The 18,976-nt window shown below is 43.8% G+C and overlaps 1 protein-coding gene across 7 annotated transcripts in view; it reads left to right on the top strand.

Moving 5' to 3' along the window:
• Positions 1-2,545: 2,545 nt before the first annotated feature.
• Positions 2,546-18,976, top strand: part of cep43 (centrosomal protein 43) — an 89,119-nt gene continuing 72,688 nt past the window's right edge. For 2 of the 7 annotated variants that reach the window (XM_068044649.1, XM_068044648.1), the window contains exons 1-2: positions 2,548-2,862; positions 17,658-17,711. In XM_068044649.1, the coding sequence (XP_067900750.1) occupies positions 2,779-2,862; positions 17,658-17,711 (138 nt within the window). In that variant the 5' untranslated portion in view covers positions 2,548-2,778. Of the gene's footprint in view, positions 2,863-17,657; positions 17,712-18,976 lie in introns of all 7 variants that reach the window. The other 5 variants (XM_068044653.1, XM_068044650.1, XM_068044651.1 and 2 more) reach the window with 4 other exon arrangements.

Raw genomic sequence — 18,976 nt, 5'->3', positions numbered from 1 at the left:
CCTTAGTGCTCAGCTGGTTGCTTAGTTGTCTTTGGGTGCCTTGCCCCTGCTCTTCTGACCCCTGCCCCACAATGCCAGCAAGGTGATGATCCCCTGCATTGCCCGAGCACTGACTGCCCACTCTCCCTGCCAATTGCACAATGGCAAGGGCACCTGTCTCCCAATAGCCAAATCCTCCTCTGTACCAGTGAAACTTTTATGGCTCCTAGGTAATTCCCTGGAGTGACCATGACTGGCTCCCTATACTGTACCTGCCTCCCTTTACCTGGTCTGCCCCAGACAGTGTGTGTAGCCTGTGGGTCCCTGTGAAATTCTAAACGCCTTCCATCATTAATGAGCTCTTAAACCACCTCAGTTCCGAAGAAGGGTCACTGACCCGAAACGTTAACTCTGCTTCTCTTTCCCCAGATGCTGCCAGACCTGCTGAGTATTTCCAGCATTTCTTGTTTTATTTGTCTTAAACCACCTTAGTTGGCTTTGAAGTGGGACCAGAAGGGTAACATTAGTAGAATTAGTATTAGAATGTATTAATAAGTTTAGACAAATCACTGTAGAGGCCCATTGAATGATGGAATGCTTAACCACTATGCTGGGATTGCACAACTCTACTTAATTGCCTCCACATCTGTGTAAATATGCTGTCCTTGCTTCACTAATCAAAGAGATAAGGGGAAAGGTTGGAGACGAGACAAGATGCAGTAAGCAATAAACCATGGGAGCTGGCAGCTTCAAAGTTTGGGAGGAGATAGCAGGAGAATGTTTGTGGGGCAATATAATCCAGGTTATTGATCAAGCTGTAGACCTGAAATGTGTCAGGGTCGTGTGAACAATCAGTAATGGTTATTGTATTCTATAAATGTGTGCTACAGACTCTGTTTCACTTCTCCCTTGCATATGCTTGGAAAAATAAAGTCCTTATTTGCTTTAATCCTGTGGACTTGAAAGTGGTTATATTTTCTCCACAACATCCTTAAATCGGGGATCAGGTGAACATGTCAGGAGCGTCGTCGCAAAATTGGCCAGCACTGGTATTTTCAATTCCCATCGGTCTCCATTCCCATCCTCAGCGGGGACCGAAAATACAGCCACGGGTGTCCGATTGATTGCAACGTCTTCAGCAGGGGATCTGTGGAGGAGAGTGAAGTAGACAGCTGGCAGGTAATGGAAGGGAATTCCAGAGGTTAGGGCGTAGGCACCTGAAGGCACGGCCACCAATGGTGGAGCGATTAAAATCGGGAATGCACAAGAGGCCAGAATTGTTGAGCGTAGCTATCTCAGAGGGTTTTGGGGCTGGAGGAAATTACAGAGATAGGCAAGGGTAAGGCCACGTTAGGATCTGAAAACAAAGATGAGAATTTTAAAATTTAAAGTTACGTCATCAGGAGCCATTGTAGGTCAGCAACCACAGGGTGATAGGTGAATGGGACATAGTACAAGTAAGGACACAGGCTACAGCGTTTCAGATGATCTCAAGTTTACAGAGGGTAGAAGGTGGGGAGACCAGCCAGGATACAATTGGAATAGTCAAATCCAGAGGTAACAAAGGCATGAATGAGGGTTTAAACAACAGGTGAGCTGAGATACGGACGAAGTCCGGCAATGTTACGGAGGGAACAGAGTTTGGAAGGGGGCTGAAAACAATGGTTTCAGTCTTCCATTATTTAACTGGAGGAAATTTCTGTTCGTCCAATACTGGATGCTAGATAAGCAGTCTGATAATTTAACAAAAGTGGAGCAGTTGATAGAGAGACAGTGGCGAAGTAGAGCTGGGTGTCATCAGTGTACAAGTGAAAACTAATGCTGTGCTTTCGGATGGTGTCACCAATAGGAGGGGGCCAAGGAGATCCTTGGAGGACACTAGAAGTAACTGTATGGGAGCAGGAAGACATACAATTACTCTGGGTACAATTAGATAGCTAAGAATGGAACTAGGCGAGAGCAGCCCATCCTGGTTGACAGTGGAGAGGCATTGGAGGACGATGGTGATGTCAATCATGGCAAAGACTGCAGACAGGTCAAGAAGGATGAGGTGATTAGTTTACCTTTGTCACAGAGACATAGGATGTAATTTGTGACTTTGATAAGAGTCAGTTCGGTACTGTTCGGAGGGATACAAAAATGGAACTCCGGGAAAGCTGGGAATGGATTTGGTAGGTGACAACACATTCAAGGACTTAGCAGAGGAAAGGTTTTTTATTTATATATTTAGAGATACAGCACTTTTCGCATTTAACTATACATATGCGGACCCCAGGAGTTGGTACCCAATTTACTACGAACTGCCCTTACCATTATTCTTAACGTAAAATCCGGGACAATAATTCTTGATTGATGTTAAAGGGCGTTAATTGTGGTATTTCGCAAAACTACATGTTTTAAATCAAATGACAACAAATTTGAAAAGAGTAATAGGGCTAAGTATAATGACATTAGTCACAAATAGTGGCACATTTAAAATGCCATTTTCAAGAGAGATGCTCGATATTGCTTTGCTTCCCTTGATCCAGTGCGGTGCGGCTAACTGCCGCTTCACTCCTCTCCCGCGCTCCCGTCAGAGACCGTTACCGCTAGTCCTCCATTCGCGCCTTACATTTCGTCAAACCGCCTTAAAAGTTAACAACCGGGAGTTTTTTTTTATTTGACACACACACACACGCCGATGTTTGTTCAGAAAACATTCCACGACTCTAAATAATTTAATTTTTAAAAAGTAACCTTGTTGATAAAGAGCCGCAGCGAATGGAACACTAGCGAAGTTTGGTCGGTTGTCCTGGTAAAATGTCGGTGGCGGAGGAGGACACGGAGCTGCGGGACCTGCTAGTGCAGACCCTGGAGAACAGTGGCGTCCTCAACAAAATCAAGGTAAATGCCAATACGCCTTCACGCTCACTAGTCTAACTACTAGGCCACAGCCTATTGGCAGCATTTGTTGCGAGGCTGCTGGTTTTCAGAGGCCCAAGATTCCGGTGAAGCTTGTGTCACCCGATGATGAGTTAATTTAATGGACGAAACTTGAGCTCGTTCCTTTGGGGTTTTATCGATGTAGCCGGCTCCGAACGGAAGGGAAGGTGAAATTTATTTTCAGATCCTGCCTCCTCCTCTTTCTGCCTGTCACAATAAATAATAAGCCACTGCTATCCAGTTCAGAGCATTAGCTGTACGTCCCAAGTTCTCATGACCGAACCTTTCTAAAAATGACATCACGGGAAATCAAGTGTACCAACTCGGTGTAAGTCAGTGAATTGTCAACAGAAGTGGGAAAACGTGTTATTTTGCAAATGAGATGTCATACCAAGGTCCGGTCTGTCTTTTGACTTGGATGTAAAAGAGCTATGAATAGAGCAGGGAGTTTGCTCAGTATCATTGCAAACATTCAAGCCTCAGCCACCACCACCACAATCTTCTTTTGCTTGAAGAGCAGCATTAAATATTTTAAATGTTAATGCCCATGTTTGACATCCACTTTTTGGGTTCTGGTGATCGGGAGCAAGTAGAAGCTAATCCTGTGGGAAGGATATTTGTGAACAGTGGTCGACAAGAAGCTCCACGCCGTGGATAGCCTTTCCATAGTTGCACATTGGGCTAATCTTCATCTTCCATTTATGGTAGTAGGTGGTTGCAGTGCCCATATGAAGTTCTGATGTAGTTCACAGTGTATTTATACAGTGTTTTTAACATTTAAAAAATTCCCAAAAACATAATCAGACAAAAATAGATGCCAAGTCGAAGAAGGAGATGAATATTAGGAAGGGAGACTAAAATTTTGATCAAAGTTTTAAGGAAGAGATGGAGAGATAAATGGTTTCATGGCACAGAGCTTCTTGTCAACACTAGTTAGGCCACTGCTGGAATACTGCATGCAGTTCTGGTCAATGCACTACAGGAAGGATGCTATTGTATTAGAGAGGGTACAGAGGAGATTTACAAGGATGTTGCCTGGATGGGAGAATTTTAGTTATGGGTAAAAATTGGATAGGCACAGTTTGTTTTCTTTGGAACAGAGGAGGCTGAGGGGAGACCTAATTGAAGTGTATAAAATTGAGGGGTCTAGATAGATTGGATAGGAAGGCTCTATTCCCCTTGGTTGAGGAGACCATAATCAGGGGTATAGATTGAGGGTAGGAGGTTTAGAGGGTCTTTTTCAGCTTGGAAAGATGTAACTAGTGGAGTGCCACAAGGTTCAGTCGTAGGGCCTCAATTATTTACTATCTATTTTGATGACTTGGAGGAAAGGGCAGTGTGTAATATATCCAAATTTGCTGACGATACAAAAATAGGTGGGAGGGCATATTGTCATGAGGACATTTGGAATCTTCAAGGGGATATAGATAGATAGATTGAATGAGTGGGCAAAAACCTGGCAGATGGATTTTAATGTAGGAAAGTGTGAGGTCATGCACTTTGGTAGGAAGAATTAAAAGGCAGACTATTATTTAAATGGAGAGAGACTCCAAAAAAGTGCAGCACAGAGGGATCTGGGTATTCTTGTGCATGAAACACAGAAAGTTAGCATGCAGGTGCAACAAGTAATTAAGAAGGCAAATAGAATTTTGGCCTTTATTGCTGGGGGTTGGAGTTTAAAAATAGGGAAGTCTTGTTACAACTGTACAGGGTGTTGGTGAGGCCGCACCTGGAGTACTGTGTACAGTTTTGGTATTTAAGAAAGGATATACTGGCATTGGAGATCAAAAGAGATTCACTAGGCTGATTCCTAGGATGAAGGGGTTGACATATCAAGAACGGCTAAACAGGTTAGGCCTTTATTCATTAAAGTTTAGAAGAATGAGGGGTGATCTTATTGAAACATACAAGATTCTGAGGGGTTTGACATGGTAGATGTTGAGAAGATGTTTCCACTAGTGGGGAAATCTCGAACTAGGGGACATAGTTACAGAATTAGGGGACGCTCATTTAAAACTGAGCTGCGAAGGAATTTCTCCTCTCAGAGGGTAGTGAATGTCTGGAATTCTCTACCCCAGAGAGTTGTGGAGGCTTGATCACTGAAAGTATTTAAAGAGGAGGTAGATAGATTTTTGAAATATTGGGGAGTTGAGGGCTATGAGGAGCTGGCACAAAAGAGGAGTTGAGGTCTGGGGCAGATCAGCCATGATCTTATTGAATGGCGGGGCAGGCTTGAGGGGCCGAATGGCCTACTGCTCCTATTTCTTATGCTCTTATGATTTGAGGGGAAGTTTTTTCACCCAGAGAGTGATGGGGGTCTGGAACTCATTGCCTGAAAGGGTGGTAGAGGCAGAAACTCTCAAAACATTTAAAAGGTACTTGGATATGCATTTGAAATGCCGTAACCAAGAGGCTACAGACCAACAGCTTGAAAGTGGGATTAGGCTGGATGGCTGGCTGGATGGCTACCTGTCAGCCAGTGCGAATGGCCTCCTTCCGCATCATAAAATTTCTATGATTTTATGATTCTCGGGAGGGAATCTGGAGCTTGGAACCTAGAAGGCTGAAGGCATGGTCATCAATGGTGGGGCAAAGGGTTGCTTAAGAGGTCAGAGTCAAAGCCTATGAGGTTGGAGGACATTAGAGATAGGAAAGGGCCAGACTGTGAAAGTAGTTTAAACCATTATAATTCTACTCTTCCAGATTCCTTCAGTGAGACAAATTGGCTGGTCAGACATCAGAGCTTTGAAATATTACAAACCTGCATGGCCTGGGGATTAAATTACCAGGATCTGCATTAGAGGGTTGAATCTAGTCTGGGACTTGCATTGCAAACATGTCATCTTGGAGCTCCCTCAACTGCAGGGAACCCCATTCACTCTATTCTTTTCTCCATCTTCCCCCTTCAGTTGGTAATTAGACAAGACACAATGCGTGAGAGCTGCTATCCTGATGACTGCATGCAGCCTACTTTATTCCATTAACTAGATGTTCCATCAGTTGGAGGTAGAGAGCTATAGAAGCATCTGGTTGCAATTGATTCATGTACCGGCACTTAATTCTGGAATGTAATGTCTTCCAGCAGATGTGCCCCGAATTCCAGAGTTTCATCACCAGCTATACAATGGATTTCTGCCTTTACTCTAGTAGAAGGGGCTATACAGAGCTGCTTGTAATCCTAGTCGGCTTGATGTTCTAAATGTTCAAATTCAAACCCAGTACTAAGCTTACTCTTCACCAACTGCTTAGTCCAGGCCATAAGTGGAAAAGAGACAAGCTCACTGACTCTTCTGCCAGGGTAGCCAGTGGCCAGACAATGTAGTCTGGACACCTTTTATGTGTTTACTGTTTGTCCCAAGTACACCTAATGATTTGCTAGATACTCATGGATAGGATGAAGCCCATTAGTTTCAATTCTAAGGCTTCTGAAACATGAAAGAAAACTGTTTGAGAACATATTTTCTGCCACACGATTTAACCTACATTGAGACCATACGCTCACTGAAGAAAGACCAAATTACCCGTTGTCCTTTTGCATTACTGTTCGAAGGACTGTGTTCAGGCTGAAATTGACATCTACCGGGGACCCAGCTACTGAAAAATCGGGACAAATGCTTCTTGTGTCTTTTAATCAATACTTTTTGAAATATTCTTTTAAGCCATTGTCATGCTAGGCCCTCACCTGCCAAGAATGAGGCACATTAATTTTGTCATGAACATTGATTTTAAACTGTTACTGGAGTGAAGAAAGGATTTGTTAAACAGATCAACCGTGGCTGGAAAAGACATTTGCATATTAACAGATAGTGCTTGGAAGGACAAAGGACCATTCTCTGACACATTCAACCCACAATGGACCTTGATCACCAGGTATTGTGTGTAAGAGGAGCATTCCAGAGACTGCGAAGGTGATGCAATGCAAGACGTGGTCAGACCAGTTAGTCACATGACTAAACCTGCTTGGCAACCTGGGTTTTTCTGAATTGTACACAATTTGAACAGAGTGTGTCTGTTTGCTCCTGGACTGAGAAGATCTCTCCTGTCTGCTCCGATCTCTTTCTCACGCAACTCCAAATCCAATGAAGACACATGAACCCCAAGATAGAAAAGTCTCCTACAGCGAAGAATACTGGGCCCCAACGAAAAACAAGATCTGCTTACAATCAAGGACTCTACAGTGAGCTCGAAGAACCGTAACAAAAACTCTTCAGATATTGCCTCAAACTTTTCCACTTTATTTTTCTTCTGCTCTTTTCTGTCTCTATTTGCATGTGTGTATCGCATATACATGCTAACGTGGGTGCATCGTGTAGCCGTAGGCATTGACCGAATTAGAGTTTAAGTTTAATAAATTTCAACTTTTCTTCTTTAAGCCTAAGAAAACCTGTTTTTGCTGGTTTCTTTGCCTTATAATTGGAAAGCGATGAACAAGGATTCACCAAGGGGGAGATAAAAACATAGTGTGTTTAAAAATAAAACCCTGTTACAGTAAGACCAGGTGAAGGTTGAGAGGAACCCCTAGACATCTTTCTCACCTGGTCGTAACACTATGCAAAGCTGTAATGGTGCACTTGGAGGCCCCCAGCACTAGATATCACTAAGTCTATTGTCCAAGGCAGTGAGTAGGTGCAATAGATCCCTATAGAGTCCTCTATAATCTATCATCATATGTTAGAAATTATATGGACAGTCACTGTAAGGTCATACGCATAGAATGCTATCCAAAACATTGCTGATGCACTCAATGAATAAGATAGATGAAGGGAGACAACACTGCCCCACATCTCTTTCAAGAGACAAGTTCAATAAGTCTACCTTACTCGTCTCATCTTTGAGCAGAAGTATACTTTTTTTTAAATTTGTTTATGGGGTGTGGGCGTTGCTGGCCAAGCCGGCATTTATTGCCCATCACTAATTGCCCATGAGAAGGTGGTGGTGAGATGCCGCCTTGAACTGCAGCAGTCCATGTCAGGTAGGAACACCCACAGTGCTGTTAGGAAGGGAGTTCCAGGATTTTGACCCAGCAACAGTGAAGGAACAGCCATATAGTTCCAAGTCAGAATGGTGTCTGGCTTGTTGGGGAACTTGCAGGTGGTGATGTTCCCATGCATCTGATGCCCTTATCCTTCTAGGTGGTAGAGGTCGTGGGTTTGGAAGGTGCAGGCTAAAGAGTCTTGGTGCATTGCTGCAGTGCATCTTGTAGATGGTACACACTGCTGCCAGTGTGCGTCAGTGGTGGAGGGAGTGAATGTTTGTGGATGCGGTGTCCATCAAGCGGGCTGCTCTGTCCTGGATGGTGTCAAGCTTCCTTACTGTTGTTGGAACTGCACTCATCCAGACAAGTGGAGAGTATTCTTTCACACTCCTGACTTATGCCTTGTAGATGGTGGACAGGCTTTGGGAAGTCAGGAGGTGGGTTACTCGCTGCAGAATTCCCAGCCTCTGATTTGCTCTTGTAGCCACAGTATTTATGTGCTGCTCCAGTTAAGTTTCTGGTCAATGAAACCACCAACCCCCACCCCCCCCCCCCGCCCCCCAAACACAGGATGTTGATAGTAGGAGATTCAGCGACGGTAATGCATCAGGAGATGGTTAGATTCTTAAGTGGTGAAGCATGTTAGGAAGAATAAGGAGGCTACCTGCTCCTTGGAAAATATCTGTAAATGGGGAAGAGGGGCAAAGGAATCTAGGAATACTGTACCGATACATAATTCACTGAAAGTAGTGATGTAAATTGCTAATATGAAAACAAGAAATGCTGGAACCACTCAGCAGGTCTGGCAGCATCTGTGGAAAGAAAAGCAGAGTTAACGTTTCGGGTCAGTGACCCTTCTTCGGAACTGACAAATATTAGAAAAGTCACAGGTTATAAGCAAGTGAGGTGGGGGTGCATTCGCTGCTCACAGTGTGGTATCCTCTACATTGGGGAGACCAAGCGCAGACTGGGTGACCACTTTGCGGAAATCTCCGCTCAGTTCGCAAGCAGGACCCTGAGCTTCCGGTTGCTTGCCATTTCAACACTCCCCCCTGCTCTCATGCTCACATCTCTGTCCTGGGATTGCTGCAGTGTTCCAGTGAACATCAACGCAAGCTCGAGGAACAGCATCTCATTTACCGATTAGGCACGCTACAGCCTGCCGGACTGAACATTGAGTTCAATAATTTCAGAGCATGACAGTCCCCCATTTTACTTTCATTTTTAGTTATTTTTTCTTCCTTTTTTTTTTTACATTCTTTTTTACATTTTTTACCATCTTTTTTTTTTGCATTTATTTCATTTCATCTTAGTTTGTTCAGTTTGCTTACCCACTGTTTTTTTTTCAGGTTTGCACTTGCTGCTGTTCAATATTCAGTGTATTAACACCCAATCTGTACTAATGCTTTGTCTTTCAACACACCATTAACATATTGTTTGCCTTTGCTCCGTGACCTTTTGGTCAGCTATGTGGCCTGGTCCAATCTGCACCTTCTCCTTTGTTATCTCTTGCCCCACCCCCACCTCACTTGTTTATAACCTGTGACTTTTCTAATATTTGTCAGTTCCGAAGAAGGGTCACTGACCCGAAACGTTAACTCTGCTTTTCTTTCCACAGATGCTGCCAGACCTGCTGAGTGATTCCAGCATTTCTTGTTTTTATTTCAGATTTCCAGCATCCGCATTATTTTGCTTTTATTATGTAAATTAATAAGGCTATTTAAAAACAGCAAAGTTCATTTCGCGAGTGTATGTTAAAGTTTGACTCTCTGCTTTGTTTGTATAATAGTAACTATGTTACAGAGAAAATGGATTCATCAATTTGAGGTGCTTGAGCATTATGACAATATATATATAGTTTCTCTCTTTGCTTACCCTTTTCAACTGTGTCATTCTCTTGTTTGCAAGTTAAGCACTTTTCCGGCTCTCCATACAGCTTTAATGTGCACTCATAGCACCATTGACAGGATTGCGGCTGCCTGCAATGAATTTGGACTAACCATCAGCCTCAAGAAAACGAACGTCATGGGACAGGACGTCAGAAATGCTCCATCCATCAATATCGGCGATCACGCTCTGGAAATGGTTCAAGAGTTCACCTACCTAAGCTCAACTATCACCAGTAACCTTTCTCTCGATGCAGAAATCAACAAGCGTGTGGGAAAGGCGTCGGCTGCTATGTCCAGACTGGCCAAGAGAGTGTGGGAAAATGGCGCACTGACACGGAACACAAAAGTCCGAGTGTAGCAAGCCTGTGTCCTCGGTACCTTGTTCTATGGCAGCGAGGCCTGGATAACGTGTGTCAGCCAAGAGCGACGTCTCAATTCATTCCATCTTCGCTACCTCTGGAGAATCCTTGGCATTAGGTGGCAGGACTGTATCTCCAATGCAGGAGTCCTCGAGGCGGCCAACATCCCCAGCATGTACACCCTACTGAGTCAGCAGCGCTTGAGATGGCTTGGCCATGTGAGCCGCATGGAAGATGGCAGGATCCCCAAGGACACATTGTACAGTGAGCTCGTCACTGGTATCAGACCCATCGGCCGTCCATGTCTCCGCTTTAAAGACGTCTGCAAATGCGACATGAAATCCTGTGACATTGATCACAAGTCGTGGGAGTCAGTTGCCAGTGATCGCCAGAGCTGGCGACAGCCATAAAGGCGGGGCTAAAGAGTGGCGACTCGAAGAGACTTAGCAGTTGGCAGGAAAAAAGACAGAAGCGCAAGGGGAGAGCCAACTGTGTAACAGCCCCGACAACATTCTGCAGCACCTGTGAAAGAGTCAGTCACTAGAATTGGCCTTTATAGCCACTCCAGGTGCTGCTTCACAAACCGCTGACCACCTCCAGGCGCTTACCCATTATCTCTCGAGACAAGGAGGCCAAAGAAGACATATCTCCATTTAATGCAATACACTGTCCCAAACTATTACTGCACTTATTATGTCTCCAACATGCATTACTGGCAAGTGCACGCTGCTTCTTTTATTAGCTTCTACTTTATTGACTTTCAAGTTTTACACAGGCCTTAAGGTTGTATGAAGCCTTTCCTGTCGAATTTAAATGCTTTTTTAGAAATTTAGTATGCCATATTATGCAGCTTTTTGATATTCACTTGTGTTGTTGTGACAAAAATAAAGCTTTTTCATCTATAGGATTTCGCATGGTATAGGGAATCTTTAATTCTGTCATGATACATAAGGGATTTAAAAACTAGCTTCACCTATATAAATCATATCTGACATTCATTCAATGCATTTGTTACAGATTTTAGTTTCTGCCTGTTTGTGCCTGGTGTATTTGGGAAGAACCAAGCCATTTAATTCAAATATTGGCACTCTATGCAATTTGTTCAAATGTGTGTTTGATTGTTAGCTTTTTTAACTTAACAGATATTTATTTAAATCTACTTGTTTATAGTCATTAAACCGGTTTTGTTCAAATTGGGGAGTCAGTCTCAAGCCGTCTAAGGAAGATAATCATACTAGGTAGCTTTTGTAGTTGAGGGGAAAAAGCGTGAATGCAAGAAATAATATTGTATCACAGTTTAATGAAGCAACTGTGAACTCTATTGTTCTGTATTACTTTGCATTACATGAAGTTTAGTACCTCCTGTAAAAACAAATGACCTCAGCTATTTGGTTGCTCTGTTTAATGAATTTAACAGTTAAGTATACTCTGCCACCCTCCAAAGATGAGGGCACAGGAAATAAAATGAAGAATAATCTCTGGGCAAGTCATGGCCCTGAATTTTACCTAGATATATGGGTATGTGAAGACATTCTGGAATGTAGGAAGCTGGAACTTGCCTGCAAGAGTTTCCTGAGCCACAGAAACCAAAAAATATGTGGAGTAAAGAAACACCAAAGACATAACCCTCAAACCAAGTTGAGCAGGTTGGTCAGGCAGGATTTGCTGCTCCAAAGGCATATTAATACCTATTACTATGTAATTCACATAGGTAATTTTCATATTTGTTCCTTATGATCAGTTCCATTATTTTTCCGATTGTTGATGTAAGCCTAATGAACCAGTCGTATGGGTTTGCTTTGTTGCCTTTATTAAAATTGGGTACCTTGGTGACTTTTTTCCAAACCAATGGGACTTCCTTCTGTGTTTATTATTTCCTCATTATGGTAATTAACTCCTTGTAGACTTTGTCCTTAAACTCACTAAGTGCTCTCAGATATATATGATCTCTGAGAAATTATTGGCTTTCAGCCTTTTTAAACCTGTCAGATGTTAGAAAGAAAGTCATTAAGAAAGAAAATCATTAAGTGTAGTTGCAGAACTTCCTATAGTGAGCGGGTTTCAACTTTATCCTGTAGACGTAAGCAACATGAGAATGATTTATGGCATGCAGTATCCATACCCTTTTAATGATCAGGTTTGGTGCTGTGGGGCCCTTCCTGCCCCCGATAAAATGTATTAAATTTGGAGTCCCTGATAACCTTAGCATCAATGTTTGAAGAATGTAATTTCTCTGGAATAACCTTAAAGGGAAGTGAGGTTTAAGGAGAATACTTATTGACCCTGTCTGGCATTGCTTTGGCTTTTTTTTTAAGTTTTAATTTTTTTGGTAGCTTGGAGGCAGCCAAGTAAGGTTCCTCTTGCTTTTTGTAGTGTTAATTAGAACTAGTCATGGTGGGAGAGCTATCTTTAAGCTGACTTGAGGGAAACTATAGGCCCAACTGATTTTTTGCTTTAAACTGGAATGTTTGCTTTCTTTAACTCAAAAAAATCTGACTGAGATATGACTCTTTATGATTATGATCAGAGCAGTAACGCAAGCAGCTGATGCTTTAACCAGATGAACATGTTAATGACAGGAGCACAAGCTATTGGAATTACATCTTCTATGTTGCTGTCATGCATTTTCCGTCAGTGTCCCTTTTTTTTAATAGATTTTTTTTTCATTTGTTCGTGGGATTTCGACATCGCTGGCAAGGCCAGCATTTATTGCCCTTGAGAACATGGTTGTGAGCTGCCTTCTTGAACCTCTGCAATACATGTGGTGAAGACATACACACTGGGCTGAATTTTACCTGCCCCCCCGACACTGCGAATCGCGGCGCGGGGGCCGGTAAAATACTGTGGGGAGAAGCCTGCCTCGACCCCCGACGTTGAGAAGGACCTGCCGCGTATTACTGGCGGTGGGGGGGGGGATCTCGCTGCGGCACCACCCCCCTGCTGCTCGGCAGCAGCGGCACCCCAGTTACCATATTCAAAATGGTACTGACCTCTGCAGATTATGCAGCCCTCCCAGCTCTCAATGCACACTTCTGCATTTTACGTTGAATGGGCGGCCGTCACATGCAGTCCCAATCACGAACAGAAAAGCCGGCAGGTCATCAGAGGCTGAAGGTTTCGCTACGGAAGATAAGTTCTGATAGTCAGGGATCTCACTCTGCATTCTTAAAGGGAGGAGGGAGGGGGATATTCAGGGCTCTCACTCAGCATTCTTAAATGGAGGAGGGAGGGGTTGATATTCAGGGCTCTCACTCAGCATTCTTAAATGGAGGAGGGAGGGGTTGATATTCAGGGGTCTCACTCTGCATTCTTAAATGGAGGAGGGGGGATCACAGGGGGCTCAGCTTTTCATTCTTAAAGGGAGGAGGGAAGGGGGTCTGGGATTACTGGAGGGAAAGCTCTGCAGTTATGAAGGGAGGTACTGTGTATCCTCCCTCCGTAAACAGTGTATGCTCTGTGTTTGTTTGTGTGTGTGTGAAGGAGCAATGGCACTCTAGTCATCCTGTGTGTGGGGAGGGTACCAGAAAGGGGAGGAGCGTTAAGATTATATGGAAGGTGGGGGCAATCGATGCAGCTGGTAGGATCTTGATGTGGTCATGTTGTGCCACTCTGAGTGTTAGCCTAGATGAGCAGTGCCATGCCATGCCACATGGTTGATCCATGAAAGCACCTAATGTACCCCACCAATCCCTGCCCCGTTGGGAACCTTTGAATAAATGAAGGGTTGAATTTTATTTATCACATGGAAATTGGTATGGTTCATCCTTCATTGTGTGATCCTCTGCTCCTGAGGATCCGTATGCGCCGGAACCAAAATCAACAGGCAGGTGCGGACCATGCAGAGGGCCCCGGTCATGAGCAGCAGCTCCCAAAGGGAACTTGCCATTGCAGTCGCTGTGCATCTACAGGCCACACGTGACATGCCATTGGATATCAGAGCACCAGTAGCAGAGTCGATTGCGCATGTAGAGAGGGGGGGGTGACACATCTCTGTGCCTTGCTCAAAGATGACCTGCAGCTCATGGGCTTCGGTGAACATCCTATGCCTGCAGTCCTCATAGTGGCAGTGGTTCTCAAACTTGATGCCTGTGCAGCTTTTCAGGGGTTCATTGGAGACCTTTGTGGGGTCACACAGTCAGCAGTGCACCACTGCATCAGGGAGGTCACCGATGCCCTGCACCGGAAGGCCAGTGAGTATTTCCGCTTCAGGTCAGACTCTCACAGCCAGGTCCAGAGGGCCATCGGGGTCAGCACCATTGCTGGAGAACCATAGCTTTTAATGTTCATAGACTGCATCCATGTGGCCATCAGCCCTTTCGCCAGGCTACCACCTGCAGACGTCACCATTAAAGAAATCCGCTCAATCTAGGTGAAGCTGGTATGTGATCACCGGAGATGCTTCATGTAAATCTGTGGCCGCTTCTCAGGCAGCTGCCATGGCACCTAGACGCTGCCCCAGTCCCAGCTGCCACCGCTGTTCACTGAACTGGCTCAGATGGAGGGGTGACTTCTTGGAGACAAGGGCTATCCCTTGCAGACATGGCTCCCAACACCAGTGAGGGACCCTACCACTGCTGCAGAGGCGATATACAATGCCAGCCACTGAGCTACAGGAGCCACCTTTGAGCAGGCGATCGGCATGCTGAAAAAGCGCTTCCAATGCTTGGATAGATTGGGTGATGCCCTGAACAATGGACCGAAAAGGCCAGCTCCTTTCTCTGCTGATCGTTGTGCTCTGCACAACTACACACCCAATAGGAGGCAGGCCTGGTATGATGAAGAGAGACATCAACAGGATTCCTCTTCGGACTATGAGGATGCTGAGGACCCACAGCAGGAAAGGTGCATAGAGGGCAGATGGCACCCAGGCTCTGCATGCAGGGCTAACAGTGAGCTAGGGATGTACAACAGTGGCTTATCAGACAAAGGCTCTCTGCTCCATAGGAACTGACATGAGCTCTGCAAACCATACATCACTCTTGCTCACCTGCTGTGCACCAGTGCACATCTGCAGCATCCCTGTGTAAACCACTAGAGGCAGCAGACTGAGCCAATGTCCATGTCTCTACATGCATGGAGATGCTCATGAGTAATGGTAGCATGGCTATGTTATTGCATACGTTGGCTCTCCTGAAGGGCCAGCGGTGCAAAGGGATGTGACATTGGCGCTACACGCTGGCGCGCACCATTCACACAGAGAAAAGGACACACATGTTGATGAGGAATATTTAGTGAAAGACATATTTACATTGCTGTGACACCTACAAGAAGCAATGTAACACTTGAGTGGAAGAAGTTAATCGCAACTTCACAGGACATTGGGACGCAGCAGGGTAAGTATGTGGTAGCAAAGCAGAAATGCTGGGCAAACCCAGCAGGTCAAGCAGCATCTGTGGAGAGAGAGAAGCAGGGTTAACTTTCAGCTCTGTGAACTTGGCCTCCCTCTCTTTTTTTTTCTTCCTCTCTTTTTTTTTTTTCTTCCCTCTCTTTTTTTTCTCCTCTCTTTTTTCTTCCCCTGTTCTTGTTTTCTCCCAACCCCCCCTCCCCTCTTTTCCTTCTTTCCACAGAAGTACTACCGAGCTACTCCTGGTGTTGGACATTGAAGTCCCCCAACCAGAGTACATTCTGTGGCCTTGCTACACTCAGTGCTTCTTCCAAGTGGTGTTCAACATGGAGGAATACTGATTCGTCGGAGTAATAGGTAGTAATCAGCCGAAGGTTTCGTTGTCCATCTTTGGCTTGATGCCATGAAACTTCCTGTGGTCCAGAGTGAATGTTGAGGACTCCCGGGCTCAGACCCTCGCGACTATATAGCGCTAGGCAGCCACCATATCCAGGGACGTTAATGGAGGGGTCTGGGACATTGGCTGAAAGATATGATTCTGTGAATATGACTCTGTTAGGCTGTTGCTTGACTAGTCTGTGGGGCAGCTCTCCCAATTTTGCCTTAAGTCTCCAAATGTTAGTGTGGGGGGCTAGCAGGGTCAAGTGAACTAAGTATGCCTTTGTCGCGTCTGGTGCCCAGGTTGATGCCAAGTGGTCCATCTAGTTTTATTCTTATTTGACTTTTTTGTAGCGGTTTGATACAACTGAGTGGCTTACTCGGCCATTTCAGAGGGCAGTTAAGAGTCAGCCACATTGCTGTGGGTCTGGAGTCATGTAGGCCAGACCAGGTAAGGATGGCAGATTTCCTTTCCTTAAAACAATAGTAAACTGGGTGTTTACGACAATCTGGTAGTTTCATGGTCACTATTACTAAGACTAGCTTTTTATTCCAGAGTTACTTAATTTATTGAATTTAAATTTCCCAGCTGCTGTTGGGGGATTTCAACTCATGTTTCTGGAGCATTAGTCCAATTACATAATTACAGTTCTGATGAAATGTCACAGAGCTGAAACGTTAACTCTGCTTCTCTCTCCACAGATGCTGTATGACCTGCTGAGTATTTCCAGCACTTCCTGTTTTTATTACATATTACTATGCTACCATTCCCTTCACGGGTCAGATATAAAATGGTTCAAATTTATAAAACAGCAGAAAATCACAACTGAGCAAATAGGAAACCTACCAATGAACAAGCAGTGCCTTTTTTCATAACTTGGTGTCTCTGTAGGGAAAAAGCTGGAAATTTATAAGCACTTGCCATTCTAGAGGCAGATTTCCCACAGCAACAGAAATAAGTCTCTAATTTACACAGGATGTACATATTGTAGCACTTAGTTGCCAAGGATTCTTTGGGGTACTAAATGGACAATCTAGATTAAATACAACTCTTTTGTAGGATTCAGTTTTCCTCAGTGTAGTCTCTTTTCTCTGTGTCTCTGTTAGAAAAGGATTATCCAGAAATAAAGCTTCTCTAATTTTTGTGGTATTTAATTGTGCATTACATAGTTTTAATGCTTCACATTATAATACATGTATTATATGAATGATTGTGTACAATCACGCAAGAGATTTCTGTATCAATTCAAAATGATCACATACTATTTTGGTGCTGAAGCTTCACATGGTTCTGTTTCTGCCATGGGCTAATGTTGCTTAGAACGCTTGTTTATATACAGAGATGTTGCATGAATAGTTGAGGCTGTAGAACGCTTGTGAGTTGCTCTTGATAGCTAAGAACAATTTCTCCCAGGAACTTTTGAACACACAACAGTCCCCTAAGTGAGATCTGTGAAATATCTTTCCTAATTGGTGAATGTAGTTTGCCTGAAGCCCAACAACCAATGCCCCAGATGACTGACTGATATATAAAAAATTCTAAAAATACACTCTTCTGTAAAATAACAATAAATATCCATTGAATGTGAGTTAGTCTAGATGGAACATATATAGAGTATAAGGAAAGTTGAAAAATGTCACCAAGTCCCATTACTAGTCTGATTATAAATGTAAATCATGAGCTGCTGAAGGGTCTAAGTAGTTTATTTGTCTGTGCTGTTTAGCGAAAGAACCTTTTTAGATGAGCAAAAATCATAAGTTTGAGGCAACAGAAAATAGAATGAGATCAAACTGAGTATTTTATGTTTCAGGCTGAATTACGGGCAGCTGTATTCTTGGCGCTTGAAGAACAGGAAACCGTTGAGGTAAGTGCTGTGTAAGGCACTGGAGTCATTTTCAACAGCTGATAGTGTTCATTGAAAATAATTATGTAGAATGTACAACACAGGAATATGCTATTCTGCCCAACTGGTCCATGCTAGTGTTCATGTCCTACGTGAACTCCCTCTTCAACACACTTTATCATCTCATCATATCAACATATCTTTCTATTCCTTTCTCTCTCATGTGTTTATCTAGTTTCCTCTTAAAAGCATCTATGCTGTTCACTCGACTATTCCTTGTGGTAGCAATTTCCCCACTTTCACTGCTGTCTCGGTTAAAAAAGTTTCTCCTGAATTCCCTTTTGAATTTATTAGTGACTAACTTACATTTATGACCCCTAGTTTTGGTTTCCGTACAAGTGGAAATATCTTCTACACATTGACTCTATCAAACTCTTTCATCATTTTTTGAAGACCTCCGAAAGGTCACCCTTCAACCTTCTCTCTCAGAAACTAATCTGGAGGAATGTCCAACAGTGACAGGAACTAACCTCTGATTCATCTCTGGGATTAGGCACATCGAAATTGCTTTTATATAGTGCTCGTTTTTTCTTAGGATGTTCCAACATGCTCCACCTACAATATAGTGACTGCTGTTATGAAGGGTAATACTGCAGCTGTTTCATGCACAGCAAGATCAGGCAAGCTACTCAGTTAATCTGGGTCTTATTTTGGTGGCATTGGTTCATAGAATCATAGAAATTTACAGCACGGATGGCCATTCAGTCTATTGTGTCTGCTCTGGCTGACAAATAGCCATCCAGCCTAATCCCACTTTCCAGCTCTTGGTCCGTATTGTGGTAGTTTTCAGCACTTCAGGTGCATATCCGAATACTTTTTAAATGTTCTGAGGGTTTCTACCTCTACCACCCTTTTCAGGCAGTGAGTTCCAGATCCCCAGCACCATCTGGCTGAAAACATTTCCCCTTGAATTGCCTCTAAGCCTCCTACCTCTTACTCTAAATCTATGCCCCCGTTTATGGACCCCTCAACGAAGGAGAAAAGGGTCTTCCTATCTGCTTTATCTAAATCCTTCATAGTTTTATACACTTCAATTAGGTCTCCCCTCAGCCTGCTTTATTCCAAAAAAAACAACCCAAGCTTATCCAATCTTTCCTCGTAACTATAATTCTCCAGTCCAGACAATATCCTTCTAAATCTCCTCTGTACTCTCTCTAGTGCAATCAAGTCTTTCCTGTAGTGCGGTCTCCAGACTATTACAGCATGCAATACTCAAGCTATGGCCT

Source organism: Heterodontus francisci, chromosome 13 (assembly GCF_036365525.1).
Source record: "Heterodontus francisci isolate sHetFra1 chromosome 13, sHetFra1.hap1, whole genome shotgun sequence".
In the NCBI taxonomy this organism is placed as follows: Eukaryota; Metazoa; Chordata; class Chondrichthyes; order Heterodontiformes; family Heterodontidae; genus Heterodontus; species Heterodontus francisci.
Note: the sequence above shows the minus strand (reverse complement) of the source record. Positions and strands in the feature narration are given on the sequence as shown.